The sequence below is a fragment of the Triticum aestivum genome, chromosome 3B (genome assembly GCF_018294505.1).
Source record: "Triticum aestivum cultivar Chinese Spring chromosome 3B, IWGSC CS RefSeq v2.1, whole genome shotgun sequence".
NCBI lineage: Eukaryota > Viridiplantae > Streptophyta > Magnoliopsida > Poales > Poaceae > Triticum > Triticum aestivum.
Genome location: NC_057801.1, coordinates 16779472 through 16796408, shown reverse-complemented (window position 1 = coordinate 16796408; position 16937 = coordinate 16779472). Strand labels below are relative to the sequence as shown.

At 47.6% G+C, this 16937-nt stretch overlaps 3 protein-coding genes across 4 annotated transcripts; 1 reads left to right on the top strand and 2 right to left on the bottom strand.

Annotated features, from left to right (window-relative positions):
- Window positions 1-3727: 3727 nt before the first annotated feature.
- On the bottom strand, window positions 3728-5429 carry LOC123064372 (putative E3 ubiquitin-protein ligase SINA-like 6). The gene is made up of 2 exons (XM_044487863.1): window positions 4994-5429; window positions 3728-4885 (listed from the first exon to the last, which is right to left on the bottom strand). The coding sequence occupies exons 1-2, from the start codon at window positions 5303-5305 to the stop codon at window positions 4124-4126; spliced, it is 1074 nt and encodes a 357-aa protein (XP_044343798.1). The 5' UTR covers window positions 5306-5429; the 3' UTR covers window positions 3728-4123.
- A 3205-nt stretch (window positions 5430-8634) lies between these two features.
- LOC123064371 (putative E3 ubiquitin-protein ligase SINA-like 6) lies at window positions 8635-9831 on the top strand. The gene is made up of 2 exons (XM_044487862.1): window positions 8635-8859; window positions 9054-9831. Exons 1-2 carry the CDS (start codon window positions 8638-8640, stop codon window positions 9792-9794), a joined length of 963 nt encoding a protein of 320 aa, XP_044343797.1. The 5' UTR covers window positions 8635-8637; the 3' UTR covers window positions 9795-9831.
- A 973-nt stretch (window positions 9832-10804) lies between these two features.
- LOC123064370 (uncharacterized) lies at window positions 10805-16937 on the bottom strand. Of its 2 annotated transcripts, XM_044487859.1 has the most exons (7): window positions 16780-16937; window positions 16486-16677; window positions 14230-15504; window positions 13124-13523; window positions 12963-13047; window positions 11961-12415; window positions 10805-11418 (listed from the first exon to the last, which is right to left on the bottom strand). In XM_044487859.1, exons 3-6 carry the CDS (start codon window positions 14332-14334, stop codon window positions 11980-11982), a joined length of 1026 nt encoding a protein of 341 aa, XP_044343794.1. In that variant the 5' UTR covers window positions 14335-15504; window positions 16486-16677; window positions 16780-16937; the 3' UTR covers window positions 10805-11418; window positions 11961-11979. The 2 variants fall into 2 exon arrangements, with proteins under 2 accessions (XP_044343794.1, XP_044343796.1); XM_044487861.1 differs by lacking the exons at window positions 16486-16677; window positions 16780-16937 and having other exon boundaries at window positions 13124-13779; window positions 13865-14350.

The following is a 16937-nucleotide window of genomic DNA, read 5'->3' as shown; positions in this document are numbered from 1 at the left end:
TTATATATTGCTTATGTATTGTCTGTGAATTGGTACTAACGTTTCGTTTGGCTAGTGCATAGCGATGCCGACATATGTCGTGTACAAGGGTAAGGTTCCCGGAGTCTACGATGACTGGGAGGAGTGTCGGAGACAGGTTCACCGATTCAGCGGTAACAGTTACAAAGGGTACACCACTAGGGCCGAGGCCGAATCTAGATACGCCCGCTATCTAGCGGGAGAGGGGAGGGAGCGTTGGAGGAACCGGATGAAGACGAGTTTCATCGTGATGATGCTCATCGTGATGACCGCAACTCTCTTCTATGTGATGGTAGTTTAGATGATCGATATCGACTTGTAATGTGAAGACAGACTCGCTACTCGCGGTCTCGAGACTTGTAATATAATGTTCTATCTTTGTTCGGTCTTTTCAATTCGGAGACTAATATGATGAATTGTATTCGGAGACTAATATGATGAATTGTATTCAAAGACTATACATTTGATGAATCTGTTGTTGATGTGTGCTGTCTATATTTTGTCAAACTATACATTTTGTAACCTGTGCAAAAAACAGAAAATAAAAAAATAAAAAAAAACCTAATATTCATACTAATGGCGCATCACATGACAGTGCACCATTAGTATGACAGTGCATACTAATGGCGCATCACTGGGCAGTGCGCCATTAGTATGCCGCGGTTACTAATGGCGCATCCAGAGGTGGTGCGCCATTAGTATGCCAAAGCACCTGGGTATACATGGCCCCTGGGAGGCATACTAATGGCGCACCCTGGCATATACTAATGGCGCACCAGGTGGTGCGCCATTAGTAAAAATTACTAATGGCGTGCTATCAATGGCGCACCACAGATGCGCCATTAATAGCCATAATAGGTGCGCCATTAGTAGGGGTTTTTCTAGTAGTGGGCGCAGATCCCAGCGAGAAAAAAACCGCATGTGCTCGAATAGGAGGAAGAGGTTAGCGGAGTTTAAGTCGGGGACGCGGTAGTTGCGATGTAGTGGAGGCGGTCGACAAGGTGGAAGCGACCGAGGCAAGACGCTGGAGCCGGGGAGTCAGGGAGACGACCGAGGTAGGGTGGGCGAGGTAGGTGAATTTGGCTGGGGTCAGCGGAGTGGTGTCGGGAACTGGAGGATGGCGAGGTTGCCGACTTCATGGCGCTGGCTCCCGTGGCCAGCGGGAAGAGGCATTGGCATAGAGAATGTCATGGTGAGGTCGTGTGTGAGGCCATGATGCTACGCAACCCATCCCAAGAAATCCATGCCGGCGGCCGCTGGCTCCCATAGCCAGCCAGGGTAGGTGTGGTGGAGTGTGCAAGGTTGGGGCATGCGGTGCTCAGCTGCCATGGGAGAGAGGATGGGCGTGTTTCAACGGCCATGGGAGAGCCGACGCTTCCGATGCATAGGGAGGGGTGGATTTGAACCGGGATGATGAAGAAGAGAAGAAGACGTGGTTGCGCCAGATCAGTGCGAGAGGATAAAGCAATAGGGTGAGACTGGCGCAGTTTCCGGAGTCCATGAGAAACATCTAGTCTAGTCTAAACCAATGAAAAAAAATTAGCACGCTATAACAAAATAGTGCCACCTTTAAAATACACGAGTAGCGAGAAATTATGCATTGATTTATTTAGCAAGATATTGCACAGAACGCTAGAGCATGCTATTAGCGGTGCTATAGCATACTATTTTTTCAGTGATCTAAATAACTATAAAACTAGGAGTGAACTGTGTTAAAAAACTAAGAGTGACTCAGAGGAAAAACCGGACAAAGGTTGATTATGTACACAAAATTATCTAGCGAGGCATTGCTCAGAATGCTAGAACATACTATTAATGGTGCTATAGCGTGCTATTTTTCCAGTGGTCTAAACACAATACAAAACCGGGAGATAACTATGTTAAAGAACCAAGAGTGAACAGGAGAAAACGCTAGAACGTGTTATTAGGGGTGCTGTAGCGTGCTATTTTTTAGTGATCTCGCAACCAACTCATGGTTCTGCCATATGGATAGAAAGCTTCAACACACTCCTGTCCGTGGTTAGTTCTCTAATGCTGAGAGGGTTACGCTCCAACAGAAATCTTTCTGCTTTCATCTTCATAAGAGTGGCTAAGTTTTGATATTGGCTCGCCAATCCTATCACAACATTCCTCTATTATTGGGGCTTGGGACCGGCTATGTTGAGACAACATAGGCGAAGTTAAAAAAATGTTCATCAAAATCAAAAAACATTAAAATTTGAAAACTGTTCATTCTTTTGAAATCATGAACATTTTGAATTCAAGAACTATTTTTTTAATTCGGTGATATTTTTCTGAATCCGTGGTGTTTTTTGGAAGTGAACTTTTTTCAAAATCTCGAAAAACAAATTATTTTTTTGAGACAAATCTCAAAAAACAAATAGAGTCACCTCGCCCCCACATGGGCCTGCTCAGAAGGGCGCGCACGGGAGGGGTGCACACACGGCCGATTCCCGCGCGCGGGTTGCGGTTTTCTAATGTGTCCCATGCGAGGCCTTTTTCAAATATTGACCCGCCTCGCAACTTTGTTTTTTTTTAATTTTTTTATTTCTTTTTTTCATTTCATTTTTAAAATTTGTGAATATGATTTTTTTGTATATTTTTGAATCTGGAAACATGAACGGTAAAAGGAAAAGATCAGAGAGTGGGTGATCGAATTCATACGTGATTACATGCATATAAATGTAACTCATGTGAGTTTTTAGCATCAACCATACCATTGAAAACGAGCTTTTTTACAGTACAAAGTTTTATAGTATCGAAAAATAATAATCATAAAACACAAATATGCAATTCGGAGCCCGACTCATCTACACCGTATGAACAGTACAATCAAAATAAATACTAGAGAAGTTTTTCCGAATTTTTTTGTAGTGAAAGATGCTTGAGTTCGTAATGTCCGTGCCAAGTTTCAGCGCATTCGAACATCTAAGTATCTCTCGGCGGAAAAAACAAAATTCAGGTCAAAACAGTGAACTCTTTCACAAACCCGAAATTTGTGTCTTTTGCTGAGAGCTACTCAGATCTCCAAATGCTCTGATATTTGCCATGAACATCATGCACTCAAGCATCTTTCATCACAAAAATATGTGGAATTTTTTGATTATTTTAATGAATTTACAGTTCACTCCCGGGCTCATCTGAGCTCGGAGCAAAAACGCCTCGTCCGCTTTCTTTACATGGAAACTGTACATAGTTGTACATTTGGTCGAAACTTTGTAGATAACTCGTGTCGCTTGAATCAAATGTTTACTGCAAATTTTGAGACCAAACGTGCCATCACAGGATTGGCCAAATGATATGCTTATTCATATGAAAATTTTGATAACTTTTCTGGTTTACAAATTAATATGATGATGTTGCGCATATAAATTTTGTAAACAACTCGTGTAGCTTGAATCAAACAGGTGGGAGTCTACATATGAATCTTATTTCGCCATCGCAAAATGATATGCGTACATACATGCACAAAATGTTGACTCCTACGTATTTGAGTGTCATCAGGTTGGCCTCCAGGAAGATGGTAGCTATTGCATATCACATTGTGTATTCACGGGTTGGTCATCCATTTTTACCCTACGAGTAATCTAACCGTCAGAGAGAAGGTGACGTCTGAAGCACAAGTCGCCCAGAAGGTATACAAGATTCGGCAATCCACTTCTCAAGCCCAGGCTCAGCTGCAACCGCCCTGACGAAAATAATCAAAATAAATACTAATTTTTTTTAAATTCCAATTTTTGTGTGTGTGGTAGATATTTTGATGCGTGAGGTTCGTTCCAATTTTAAAATCATTTGTATATCTGAGCAGCTCTCGGCAAAAAAGACAAATCCGGGGTCTGTAAAAATGTTATTGTTCACGCACTGTTCTGACCCGATGTGTCTTTTTTGCTTAGAGCTGCTTAGATGTCTAAATGATCTAAAAATTGGAGCGAACCTCACGCATCAAATTATCTACCACGCAAAAAAATGTTTGAATTTGAAAATTTGACATGATTGGTTTTGGACACAGGCCAAACATGCCCTAGCGGCCTACACAAACGCATACTGATAACATGCCAAAGCCAAAACATACACAACATCATCAAGAAGAAGAAGAGCAGAGTTGTCACTGGAGCCTCCTGGTTGTTGTCCTAGCATGGGATGGTGGTGGTGACGCCGGTGCCCTGGCCGCGACAGCAGTGGAGGCAGGAGGAGGAGGCTGGAGCTGATCAATGCGGACGCTGATGGCGAGCACGTCGCCGGACATCAACTCGTGCGGCACCGCCACGAACATCCCCTGCCCCGGCACCGGCGGGCCGGCGGACAGGGGGCTGCTGCTCACGGCGGACGCCATCATGACCATCTCGTCCTTGTCGCCGCGCGGGTGCTCCACCGAGAGCTTGCACCAGAAGTGGGGCGCCGCGGGCAGCGCCACGGCGCCGTCGGGCCTGACGCAGAGCAGCGACACCGCGGTGGCCGCCACGCCCAGGTCGGCCAGGGAGACGAGGAAGACGCTCCGGTCCTCCTGCCCGACCATCACGTGCCAGCGCTGCGCCAGCGGCAGGCTGAGGGTCCACGGCCGGCCGTAGCGCACCTGGATGATGGGCCGGGAGTGCTCGGCCGAGCAGTGGTCGAGGAGCGCCGCCGGGGGGCCGAGGAAGCCGCACCCGGGCTGCGGGCACGAGCAGGGCATCCACGGGCACACGCGCTTGTGCTCCGCCGCGCCGTGGTACACCAGGAACCGGTCGCAGCCGAAGTCCCGGTACGCGCACGGCACCTTGGTGGCGCCCACCACGGCGTCCAGCTCGGGGCAGTGCGTGTCGGCGCGGCCGCAGGCCTCGCCGTGCGCGCCGCGGCAGTAGCCGCACACCACGTGCCCGGTCTCGCACTGCCCATTCATCACAAGCACGTCAACGACAAGATCGTCGGAAAAATGCCATGAATTTTCATGCCTTGTACTGATCTGTGAAATAAATCTATGCATGCCACGCCGTACCTTGAACACGCGGGGCTTGAGGGGGAGGAAGCAGGCCTGGCAGTGGAGCAGCGCCATGTCCATCCTCACGTCGATCTGCGGCGGCGCGGGCGCGGACGCCGCCCCCACCAGGGCCTCCGACGCAGCCGCCGATCCCGGGCTGCCGCCATGGGACGTCAGCTCCCCCTCCTCCCACTCCTCCTCCTCCACCTCCTCCTGCCGCGGCTCCTGCTTCACCACGGGCACCAGGGCCTGCTGCCGCGCCTTCTTGCCGCCGTGCTCGCCGTTGCACGCCGGCATCGACGGCAAACACCTCTTGTCCTGCCCGCCCATGTCTCCCTCGATCCAACTAACTAACTACCCCCCTGCGACCGAGCACACGCCCCCAACAAGATCCCACCGGTTTACACGGACGGGCACGGAGTGGAGTACAGTGAAACGGCTTCCGCTACGAGAGATTGCGTCGTGCCTATGCTGCCCGTCTTCCTAGTACTTATACTATACTTATACAGTATTTCCTCATTCCCAAAATATTTCCTACTTCCCAAAATATAAGGCGCCGTTTGAGATTTGACAGTCGAGCATACGACGCCCGATCAAACGGCAAGAAACGGGTTCTATGATAACCCCTAAGTTTAGCTAGTCATCGATCGCTTAGCTGGACGAAACGCGGAACAACCCACGTGTTGCTACTCCCTCCGTCCGGGTTTACGAGACGAACGCGCGGCGAATTCGTGTACAATTTGAAAATCGAATGCCGTGGATGGTTTTATTGCCTACCCACATCCGCCACATTTCTAGTTTTGACGCCCGTTCCCAACTCTGGAGGGAACTAAATGATTCTTTGCGCGTGAACCAGACATTACACGTGGTTCATTGGCAAGAAATTACGTGTCGTGGGGCGGACTCGTGTATACTTTGGAAATGTAATGCCACGGTTGATGGTTTAAACTTTCCCGACGCACCATTTTTCCCCCTTTGATTTCCACCCCTTCCTAACTTTAGGGGAAGTTAATGACTCTTTGCGCGTGAGCCGTTACTCGTGATTCAATTAGCAAGAAATGGATCGTCGCAAAGCAAACTCATGTCGATAGATTGACCTACCCCGAAGCACCATATTTTTCTTCTTCCGATTTCAGCCCCCTTCCTAAGTGTAGAGGGAAGTTAATGACTCTTTGGTGCGCGAGCCGGTACTCTTGATTCAATTGGCAAGAAATTGCTCGTCATGGAGCGAACTAGTGTATAATTCCAAAATCTATTATTGTCGTTGTTTTTTGTCATACCCTGATGCGTCATGTTTTTCTCGATTAGACCCCCGGTTTGTAAGGGCCTTTAGTCCCGGTTCACCAACTGGGACTAACCACCCCCCCCCCCTCCGGTCTTGATTCGTCACGGCCCGGGACCAAAGGCCCGTCACGTGTCACGAGCACTGCCTGTGCCGGGGGTTGGGGGACCTTTATTTCCTGTTGGTGACACCAACCGGGACTAGATGTTTAGGGGTTTAGGGGTTTAGGATTTATGAACTATGGTTTCCTTTTTTATTTCCTTTTTTGGCAACTTTCAAAATTTGAAGAGCGAACTTTCCGAAAAGTGAAAACCCAGCCCCGTTTTTCTTTCAGAATTTCAAAGTTATTGAGGGTTTCCAACCTGAAACTTAATTGTACAATCTCAAAGTCAGGAGATGAGCTGAGAGACGGCGTCACAAGAGTTGACCTGGCGACAAGAGACAAAGGTCCGGTGCTGCAGCCCGTGGGTAGCAAAAAATCTGGGTCAGAAGATGCGCGCACGTATGCATCATATGCGTACGCTACGAGCATGCTGGGTTAGAAGATCGTCGAGACAGACGCATGTACGTACGTGAATTATTAGTGGCTGTAGAGGAATTAGTGGTTCTGGTGTAGTACTATCTGGTACGGAACAAAGTAGTACTGTGCATGCAGAAGGGACAGTTCGGTGTACGATTTTCATGCTGATCGAGGGCTCCTAATCCTTGTGATTAAAGTTGTAATGGTCGAAAGACAAAAGACGTTCTACTTAGCTTCTGTACCGCTTCTTCTCCTCTAATGCAATGATACATACGCATATTTGTGCGTATTTTATGCGTATTTAATAAAAAGCACTTGGTCCTGGCTAAGATATACTATACGCGGTCCATCTCTTTTTGTGGTTCCCATGAAGATGGAGCGGCGACTGTTGTCATGCACGGACGAGCAGCAGACCGACACGTACGGCCCCCGCCGGAATCATGCATGTGTGGAACAGCAGAGCCGCCAAAGCCAAAATGCTTTGCGGGTAAAAGTTGAGCAGCTAGAAAGAAATCAAGAGAAAAGGGCTTCAAAGTTTGACAAGACAGCAAGAGAGATTCTGCAGACTACTACGGCGCCTCATCCTTCACGTGCATACACGGCTACACCCCGCCCGTGACTTGCTCATTTCATTTCAGGGAAAAGGTTAAAGAGAAAACTATTTATATCTACCGTAGGAATGCCGTCGCAAATGTGAAAAATGTCTTCGTGCCGCAGAGTCCTGCTCCCACGAAGGCCTCCGTCTCCTCCGTGACGCAGGTCTTCCTCCTTCGAGATGGATCAATCCACCGCATGTCTAGCCGCAGAGCACCCCTCCCGTGAAGGCCTCCGCCTCCTCCGTGACGTACGTCTCCACCAAGCTCGCACATGGAGGCGTGCGGCGATGCCGTGGCCATGACCTTACGCCCTTCCGCGGGGAACGCGAGCTCCGTCGCCTACTTGCAACCACCCTCCGAGCACCCATTCACCAGCACCATCAGGGCGCTCTTGCCCCAGACCCTGTCGTCTAGGCAGCGCCACCGGTGGCCGCAAGCGGGGGCATGGTGGGTAGGGTTGATGGAGGACGTTAGATTGCTGATCCGGTATTTCCGGATCAAGATGCTCCTTTTTTTCCCACCATGTGTTTGATGGCGTGAAACTTTATATGTCGTTGTAAATAATTTTTTTGTGAGGGTACACAATGAGTTTTATTCATCTATTTTTTTTATTAGTTTGGATTGCTTACCACATATGTCGCGTTACATTCTAATGGTTCACGCAACCACCAAGCGGTGTGTCTCTTCGCTCTAGCATAATCCTTATAAATATTTGAGTATTGGTTTTGCACAACTACAAATACCAAAGCCCCCAGTGTGCGCATACATTTCTCTCACAAAAACTTGTCTGCCACTTGGAGAATACAAAATTGTTGCTAGATAGAAACAAGTTAAAATTCTTTTGTAAATCAAAAAGATATTTTGATGTGTACATGTGCGAATAATTTACCGACCATGAATGTGTGATGAAGAAATAATTAATTTGTGTTTATGCAATGAAAAACCTGACTTAATTTTGTATCACCAACCACATGTTGGATGACTAACCACCCAATTTGTAAGATCAAATCCCACATTGTCAATTTGGTAAAAACAACAACAAATGTGAAATGATTAAAATTTATAGTCGTCGGCTCTTTGAACAGTCAAAAGTAAACAAAAAAAAAAAGAGCATCCAAGGCTGCCTGCACGGACTCCCTCAAATTATTGTCCTGTTTCTTTCCGTTTCCGGGTATGCTCTGCTGCCTTCCCTTTCCTTCCATTTTTACTGCATCATCACCTAAGACACACACGCACACGCTGCAACCAGTGAGAAATAATAACAATGGAGCGTGCGGAGAGCTGCGGCAAGAGCGTGACGACGAGTGAGGAGGAGGAGGTGATGCCGGAGTCGGAGGAGGGAGAGGTGATGATGATGCAGGAGCAGGACGGTGGTGCGGCGGCGGCGGCGGAAGCCATGGCGCCGGCGCAGATCGACGTGAGGATGGACGTGGCGCTGCTCCACTGCCAGGCCTGCCTCCTCCCCCTCAAGCCCCCCGTCTTCAAGGTGATTCAATCCCCCTCTCACCCTCACCCACAGTGATCCACGATCCTGTTTTGCCAAGAACACAAGTTTGTCTCCAAGAACCCAAAAAACCCTCTTTCCATCTCCTCTTTTTGAGAGGAAGGATTTCTTTGCAAGCACGAGGATGAAATTTGAGAGGAAGCTGATTGATGATTTGGGGGTGGTTGTGGCCGCAGTGCGAGGCCGCCGGGCACGTGGTGTGCTGCTTCTGCCGCGCCGGCCACGCGGGGCTCTGCAGCCGCGCCAGCGCCCACTGCGGCGAGCTGGACGTCGTCGTCGGCGCCGTCAAGGTGCCCTGCCCCTACAGGGCGTTCGGCTGCGACCGCTACCTGGTGTACCACGAGGCCGCGGGCCACCAGCGCGCGTGCCGGTGCGCGCCCTGCTCCTGCCCGGAGCCCGGCTGCGTCTTCGTGGGCTCCCGCGCGACGCTCCTCGGCCACTTCGCCGCCGGCCACCAGCGCCCCGCCGTGACGGTCCGCTACGGCCGGGCCTGGAACCTCGGCCTCTCCCTGGCGCATCGCCGGCACGCGCTCGTCGGGGAAGAGGACCGCAGCGTGTTCCTCGTGTCCCTGGGCCCGCTCGGCGCGGCCACCGCCGTGTCGCTGCTCTGCGTCAGGCCGGACGGCGAGGACGGGGCGGCGCCCCGGTTCTGGTGCAAGCTCTCCGTGGAGCGCCCGGCGGGCGACGGCAAAGACAACCTGGTCCTCATGGCCTCGGCGGTGAGCAGCAGCGCGCTGTCCACCGGCGCGCCGGCGCCGGGGCAGGGGATGTTCTTGGCGGTGCCCCAGGAGCTGATCTCCGGCGACACGCTCACGCTCAGCGTCCCGATTGATCCGATCCAGCCTGCTGCTGCCGCTGCCGGCGGCGCTCCCAGGTCCGCTACACCGCAGGCCAGGACGCCGAGGAGGATGCAGTGACTGAAGTATGCGTTTGATTATGCTACAAGTTAGATGGGTTGTTCTGGATTCTGATGGTTAACTTATCTGATGCAGTAGCTGTAGTAGTAGTGCAGGTAACTTATCTTCTTCTTTGACCAAAGCAAAAACTCTTCTACTTTTTCTTCTTTGATGATTTGATCCATGAGACATGACTGCAGCAACGAACAACAACTCCGGCGAACCCCACTCGCTGCCGACTTGCCCTCTCGCCGCCCGCCCGCCGCTCGGTCCATCCACCTACCCACGGCAATGATGAGCCTCGCCTCCACTCCACCCCGGCCACACAATTTCTCGCTCACGTTTCAACAGCCAACTCCTCTCCTCGCCGTCGCCCAAAGTCGTAAGTCACGCGCACCCCGCACACGGATGGATCCCTCTTTCTACTATATATAAGGCAAGGCGGAGAGAAGGAGGAGGCCGCGGTGCCACAGATCTATGAGGTGGCGCAAAATCAGTCCCTTGCCGTGGATGGCTGGTGAGAATCCCTAGGGAGGGCAATTAATGACATGACCATCCGTTCGCTTCGCTTCGTTTCGTTTCCAGGAGAGTTAATTAAAGGAATCATCACGTTCCTCACGGCTTTCACAATCTCAACAATCAGCAAACTTTCCCGATCCATCGACCTATTCTGGTTTCTTCGACGATTCTCAAAAACAGAGATGAGCCCAGTTGCTATACGTTTTTGTCAACTTTTATATGTTTCTAATGTTCCAGGCTTCTTTGATTTCAAAAAAAAAAAGTCCCTTTTCTCTTGTGTTTTACTACAAGAAATAGTACGAAGCAAGTAGATGCTGGTAACATATCCATCCATCCATCCATCCACCCATTGGCATGCTTCCTCAAAGGAGGACAGACAATTTCCTGTGATTATGTGATCAACAAGCACTTTAGATCATAAACTAGAAACATTTGGTTTGAGCGCATCTTTCAAAGACCCCTAAACATGGCATGGCAGACAAGATTTATATATATACATCCATTTGACCGCCGCTTAGATTTATCCACATGTCCGTAACAAAATACAAGGTTGGCAAATGAAGAAGCATTTGTGGTTTTCGCTTCTTTTTTCTTGTGCACAGTCAGGTTGCAAATCTACACAAAATAACATGGAAAACTCCACTGTTAACCATATGTAATAGTACACTAATACTACTACATCAAACAATTATGCCGAGGAGTAGAATACACATTCATTGTTTAACATGGCACCACAGTTTTCTGATAGCTCATCACTCCTTGCAGGATACACACTATTCCTTGCATTTGTCAATTGACCGGTCACACCACTACCTTCAAAAGCTCTCATTGCTCCGCGGAGAGCAGCCAATGCCTCCTCTCCAAATGAAGAATCGGTCCTTCTGCGAGGAGGACAAGTCGGCCAGTGAGATCAGATGAACCTTCACGGAGGTTGATCTCATCATCAATGCCCTGGAGCACAAAGCAGCAGATTTCAACCTTCACGGAGCCAAGACACTTCTTAAGGATCTTCCCTAAAGTTCCTCTACTCCATCCAAAAGGGGCAGCCACCCTAACCCAACCCAGGTGCCGGTGTAGAAGGAGGACAGCCGTGCTCTTTCGCGTCAGCTTGAGCATCCGTTCCGGGCTGCAACACACACAACGACAAAGTCATATCACCAGTGATAGCGCCAAATCAAAAGAACCCCAAACATGAAGACAAAATCAAGTATAAGGGGTCACGGTTGAAGAAAAGTACTAAATTTGCCATCTTCTCGCAAAACACAAATTGCAATCTTCCCTTCTCTCCAATTTAACAACAAATCTACTCTAGGTTTTGTCCCTACACATACGCATGATTGATATGGACAAGAAGATGCCACAAATTGCAATCTTCCCTTCTCTTCAATTTAACAACAAATCTACTCTAGGTTTTGTCCCTATCAGTTTCACTTTTGCCCTACACATACGCATGATTGATATGGACAAGAAGATGCCATGCCATCATCATATAGCATTACTCACATAATACATAATATAGCCTAAAACTTCTTATTTCACGACAACTTAATTCAAATAGGTGTATTGTTAAATAATGTGTTCTGATACCCAAACCAAAATTAACAAAAAAATACATACTGCCACAAGGATACTACAAACTCTAGCCGATTTATATGCAGTTTCAATTACCTTGAAGGCAGTCACAGTTCTACACCTCCTTCCTGACAACATCAAGAACGGAATCAATGAGCTCAGCACAGTTCTCAGCCTCCTTCCTGACAACATCAAGAACAGAATCAATGAGCTCAGCACCCTCAGTGTAATGACACTTGGCCCAGTTGTTACCAGCACCAGACTGCCGAAAAATAAAGTTGTCGGGGCAGAAGATCTGCCTGTACGGTCCTGGATGGACACTGCCCATAGTACCATGCTCAAGATCCACAAGGACATCACAGGGCATAAAGCGACTATACGAAGCCTCATTGTAGTACGCATTGACACGCTCCAGCTGCAGATCAGAGGTGCCGACATAGCGCCCCGTGAGGATGATGCCATGCTCGTCGTACGCCACCTCCCAGAACTTGGAATCAATCTGGTCTCCACATTGCCCACCCTGAACGTGGAGGATCTCCCTCATCTTCTCTCTGAAATCATAAACACAGCGGGTAAGCAGCACTCACATACTGCAATAGTATAGCATGGGAAATGATTAATCTAGCTAGATTTACTCAAAACAAAGCAAGATCTGACTTGTTTGGCTTTCTGTATGAAACAATCAACTGTTTGGGGTTATTATGAACAAACTAATCTATATGACTCTACTAGCAACATAGTCCAAATGTTCACGTGCAAGCTACGATTTAAAATTACAAGATACGGTTACACAGTAAACTTAAAATTACAACGGTGCAACCAAGCCAATTGCTAGTGCATACATGAGATTATTTTCATTGACGGTAGCATGGAGTGGAAAAAGGACCGAACCAGCATAGATCTACATGAGATTATTTTCATTGACAAGAAAGATCATCATCGAATGTGTGTGATGTTCAGAACACAGATCCAAACACTAAATTTATTTAGTTTCCATGACTAGAAGCAAGCAGTGCAAAGCAAACAAAATGATCCTGTGTCCATAGCACTATCTTTGGTTGGCTCTCTTTATATGGTACAAACCTACTTAACTCACACCTGAGCAAAGCAAACAAAATGATCCTGTGTCCAGAGCAAGGGGAAAGGGAGGGGATGAGGAAGGTGACACTGCACTCCATGTCCCCTGCAGCAACACAATTTTCGCATCCAATCAATTCGTTTCCCAGCAGGTGAGGAGCAGAGGAAGGAGATGAGCTCACCTTGGGCTGTTTTGTATGAGATGCAAACATCACCACCATCGCACGACACCGGGGCCAACAGAAGACGCAACCGAGGGCAGAGACAGAGCCCTAGCACCGCGCACCTTTCCTGGCAGTGGCACAATGAACTCCTTGTCCTACTTGTGGCAGAAGCATCTTCAGTACCAGCTCCATCAACCACAGGTTCAGGCACCTGGTTCACTTCTTCGGAACCACCATTGGTGAGCATCATCATGTTCTGATAGTCTGGTCCCAGCAGCTGGTCAGCCATGCCGATGGCTTTGGTGGTCACGAAGATCTTGAGCTTCTTCACGATGGGAGGGTACCCAACAAGTTCGACTTGCCAAGCATTGACATGCCTGTTTCTTAGTGACCCTAGCATGGATTCATACCAGTCTATCTGCAAGCAGGTAGATAAAGCAGTAAAGTCAGACAAGAATCTTGGAGCCAGTAACAATATGAAGAATACTATTCAAAAATAACAATATGAAGGCTCTTGAAATTATAAAATCAACTGATTTCGGTGTTATCAGAAAAATCAAGGAATTGATGGAATAGGCAACATAGAACACTTCTCTTGACATGTCATTAACAGTGGAAAACCAAGATCAAATATAGTACCTACTCTACTCTTATACAATCCTAGAAACAAAGACCTTCTCTTGACATGTCATTAACAGTGGAAAACCAAGATCAAATATAGTACCTACTCTACTCTTATACAATCCTAGAAACAAAGACCTTCAGAGCACATCATATCATCATTTATTCTATTTGATCTCCACTTAATAGCAGTGAAGTAAAGGATTTGTTCCTTTAATATCAAAGTTCTACAACCTAGACAGTAGCACACCAAGATCCTAAATTATCAAACCCCAGCAGATAGCATATACAGTAGCACGAGGGCCTAACCAGCATATGGGCCAATCTCGACAGACAAGCTCATCACAATCACATGATTGTGGTGGCCACAAGACCACCAACACAGACAGCATGACAACAGAACTGGAATCTATATCATTGTCTCGGCGGCCAGCACCACAATTGGCCAAGGCTTGATGGCCAGAACATCCTATGGCACAGAGAGGGAGACCAGGGAGATTCACCAGAACCATTGTAGTCAAACATGAAGGTTGTGACCCAGCAACCACCTTCCAATCGGTGTCGGCACCAAAGGGGCACAGTGGTGCCTGTTCGATCATCACCCCCATCAAGCCACACCTCACTGAGGTGTGGCTGGCACAGCTCAACAGCGGGTCTGGAGGCACGCAAGGACTCCAGCAATGAATCTAGGTAGAATCGCTTCACTGAAAAACAACACACAAAGAACAGCCGCAAACATGTTACGGAAGCTACTTCAAAACAAAAACCTGAACTAACAAAGAGGCAGTAACCACTGCCGAGGCTCAAAGAATCAGCTACGTCTCCCAAAAGGAATCCAATATTTTTCTTTTACCAAATGAAAGAACAAAAGTTACTTTTAGCTAATGATAAATCAAGATTTTCGTGATTGTACTGCCACTGTAGGTCAAGCAAATATTACATACGTGGGTCAGTCTGGCTAAGAAGATTCGTTCAATTAGCAAGCCAGTGAGTCAATCTGGCTAGTTATACTAGTGCTTCCTTCCTGCAAACTAATCATCCACCAATGACAGATCAATAGTATGGACTGCACAAACTGCAATCAGGCATAAAATTTTTGAAGAAAGAGAAGAAATCATGCCGGCATGAATTGATGGATGCCACACAAGAAATAAATCCTACATGTACTGTACGTGCCAAGTTTGAATCAAAGGGACGGAGGTGGTTTGGATCTGCTCACCTGTACTGTTCGTGCTACCAAATATTTTCTACTGGCATAACCATTTGGTATTTTAACTGTTCTAATCAAACATTTTTTCTCTCCCAACAAAGATTCTTTTTACCAAATGATAGAACAAAGGTTGTGTAATTTTAGCTAAGGATCAAGCAAGATTTATCGTGGATGTACTGCTACCGCAGACTAAACAAATATTAGATACATGGGCGGTAGTGCTTCCTTGCTGCAAACTATCATCACCAAATTAAATAAATGGTGTCCACCAATGATAGGCTGCGATCAGGCATAAAACTATTTTTTGAAGCAGGAGAAAAAGTCATGCTGGCATGAATGATGGATGGCACATGACAAATGAATCCTACATGTACTGATGGATGGTGTGGTTTGAATCAATCAATCAAAGAGAAGAACGTGGTTTGGATCTGCTCACCTGTACTGTAAGTGCAACAAGCATGAACCTTGCCGTGCCTCGAGCTGGAGCACCTTGTCGTACTGAACCGTGTGCACGGGCATGGGGGAGCGCCGGCCAGGCCTTCGAAGCTGCAGCCAGGCACCGGAGGGGCTGTTCAACGATGAAGTAAATAAATGTTCAGATAAAGGCACTTGCAAAATTAAAAGTGGGTTTCTTACCAATACAGCAGCAATAGATGTCCAAGAAACACAGAAATGACCAAAGCAAGATCAAGCCACATGAAGTAACGAATGCAACACTACTTCATCAAAACAAAACCAGGAACCTGATCAAACTTGATCAAAGCCACAATCTTTAGCTAATGACACCCTACAGCACAAGCTCCTTAGAAGAAAATGCCCATATTAGGTGCTTGCAATAGTAATGCTAATTCTCAAAGGCGCTTGCCAAATGCCAAGTCAGCATAGAGATTTTCCCTTAGGAAGCCCTTGTATATGGAATGCAGCACACAAATAACAAGACTAACTACGTTCCTGATCACAAGGGAAAGATCCCTTCTGGTTCTGGAGTCTCCATTGGACTCCTGATGACAAGAAGAAAGCATACCACTACTCATGTGTGGAGAGGCAGCACATGGAGAGAACAAACAATTATCAGAACAACTAAAGGTGCGAACACAACAACACAAAGAACATGCAGGGTTTTACCAGCGGCCACCGGCACACTTTGTGCCTGCCACTCACGGTCTTTCAACACATCCGGTTCAAACAAAAGCATCGGCGCCATTCTAAATGCAATTCCATCACATTCAAACAAAAGCATCACTGCCGTTCAAAAAGCAATGCCATAGCAATATACCATTCACGGGCATTCAACCACCGTTTTCAAACAAATTTTGCATGATTCAGGTACTAACTAAGCAGACCAACCAGTAGCTCCACCCCTAGTCCATCAGCATAGAACTAACCCAGCTCAGATGGATGGGAGCACACCATGATTTTACCACCTAACCAAATCCCTACAATTAAACTTCTAAACTGAAACTATTACACATTGAGGAAATAAACTAAACTTGCCAATAACCCTACAATTAACCATGGCATAGAAATATAGGGAAAGCCTAAACCATACCATTTGCTCAACACCCAACCAAGCCAGAGTATGAACAGGACATCTCCACAGAACCAAATCAAGCCATTGGTCACCAGAATTGAGCCACACTACCCACAGAGCTCCATCTTCTACTGTGGGATCATCGGGACCTTGTTCTCTATCTGGTGGGTCAGAGCTACATCCTCGACGTTCAAAATGTTCACCTGCAAGCTAGAAACAGAAAGAAAACTTAGTTGTTGAAGCAACTACCGTCGTCTATAGGCAAAGCAAGAAAAGAAAAGGGTCAGGAGATTTTGTGAGCGATGGTGACACCTTCCTCATGAGCGTCGTGGCCTCACCTATCTTGCCGGTATTGCCGAGCTGCTCGATTTTCTCCAGCAGCTTCTTCATCTTCCCTTCTAGCACGACGAGCTGCTCGGTCTTGTCGCCGTCGGTTGGAAGCTATGCCAGCCTATCCCAGCCGTGCCTTA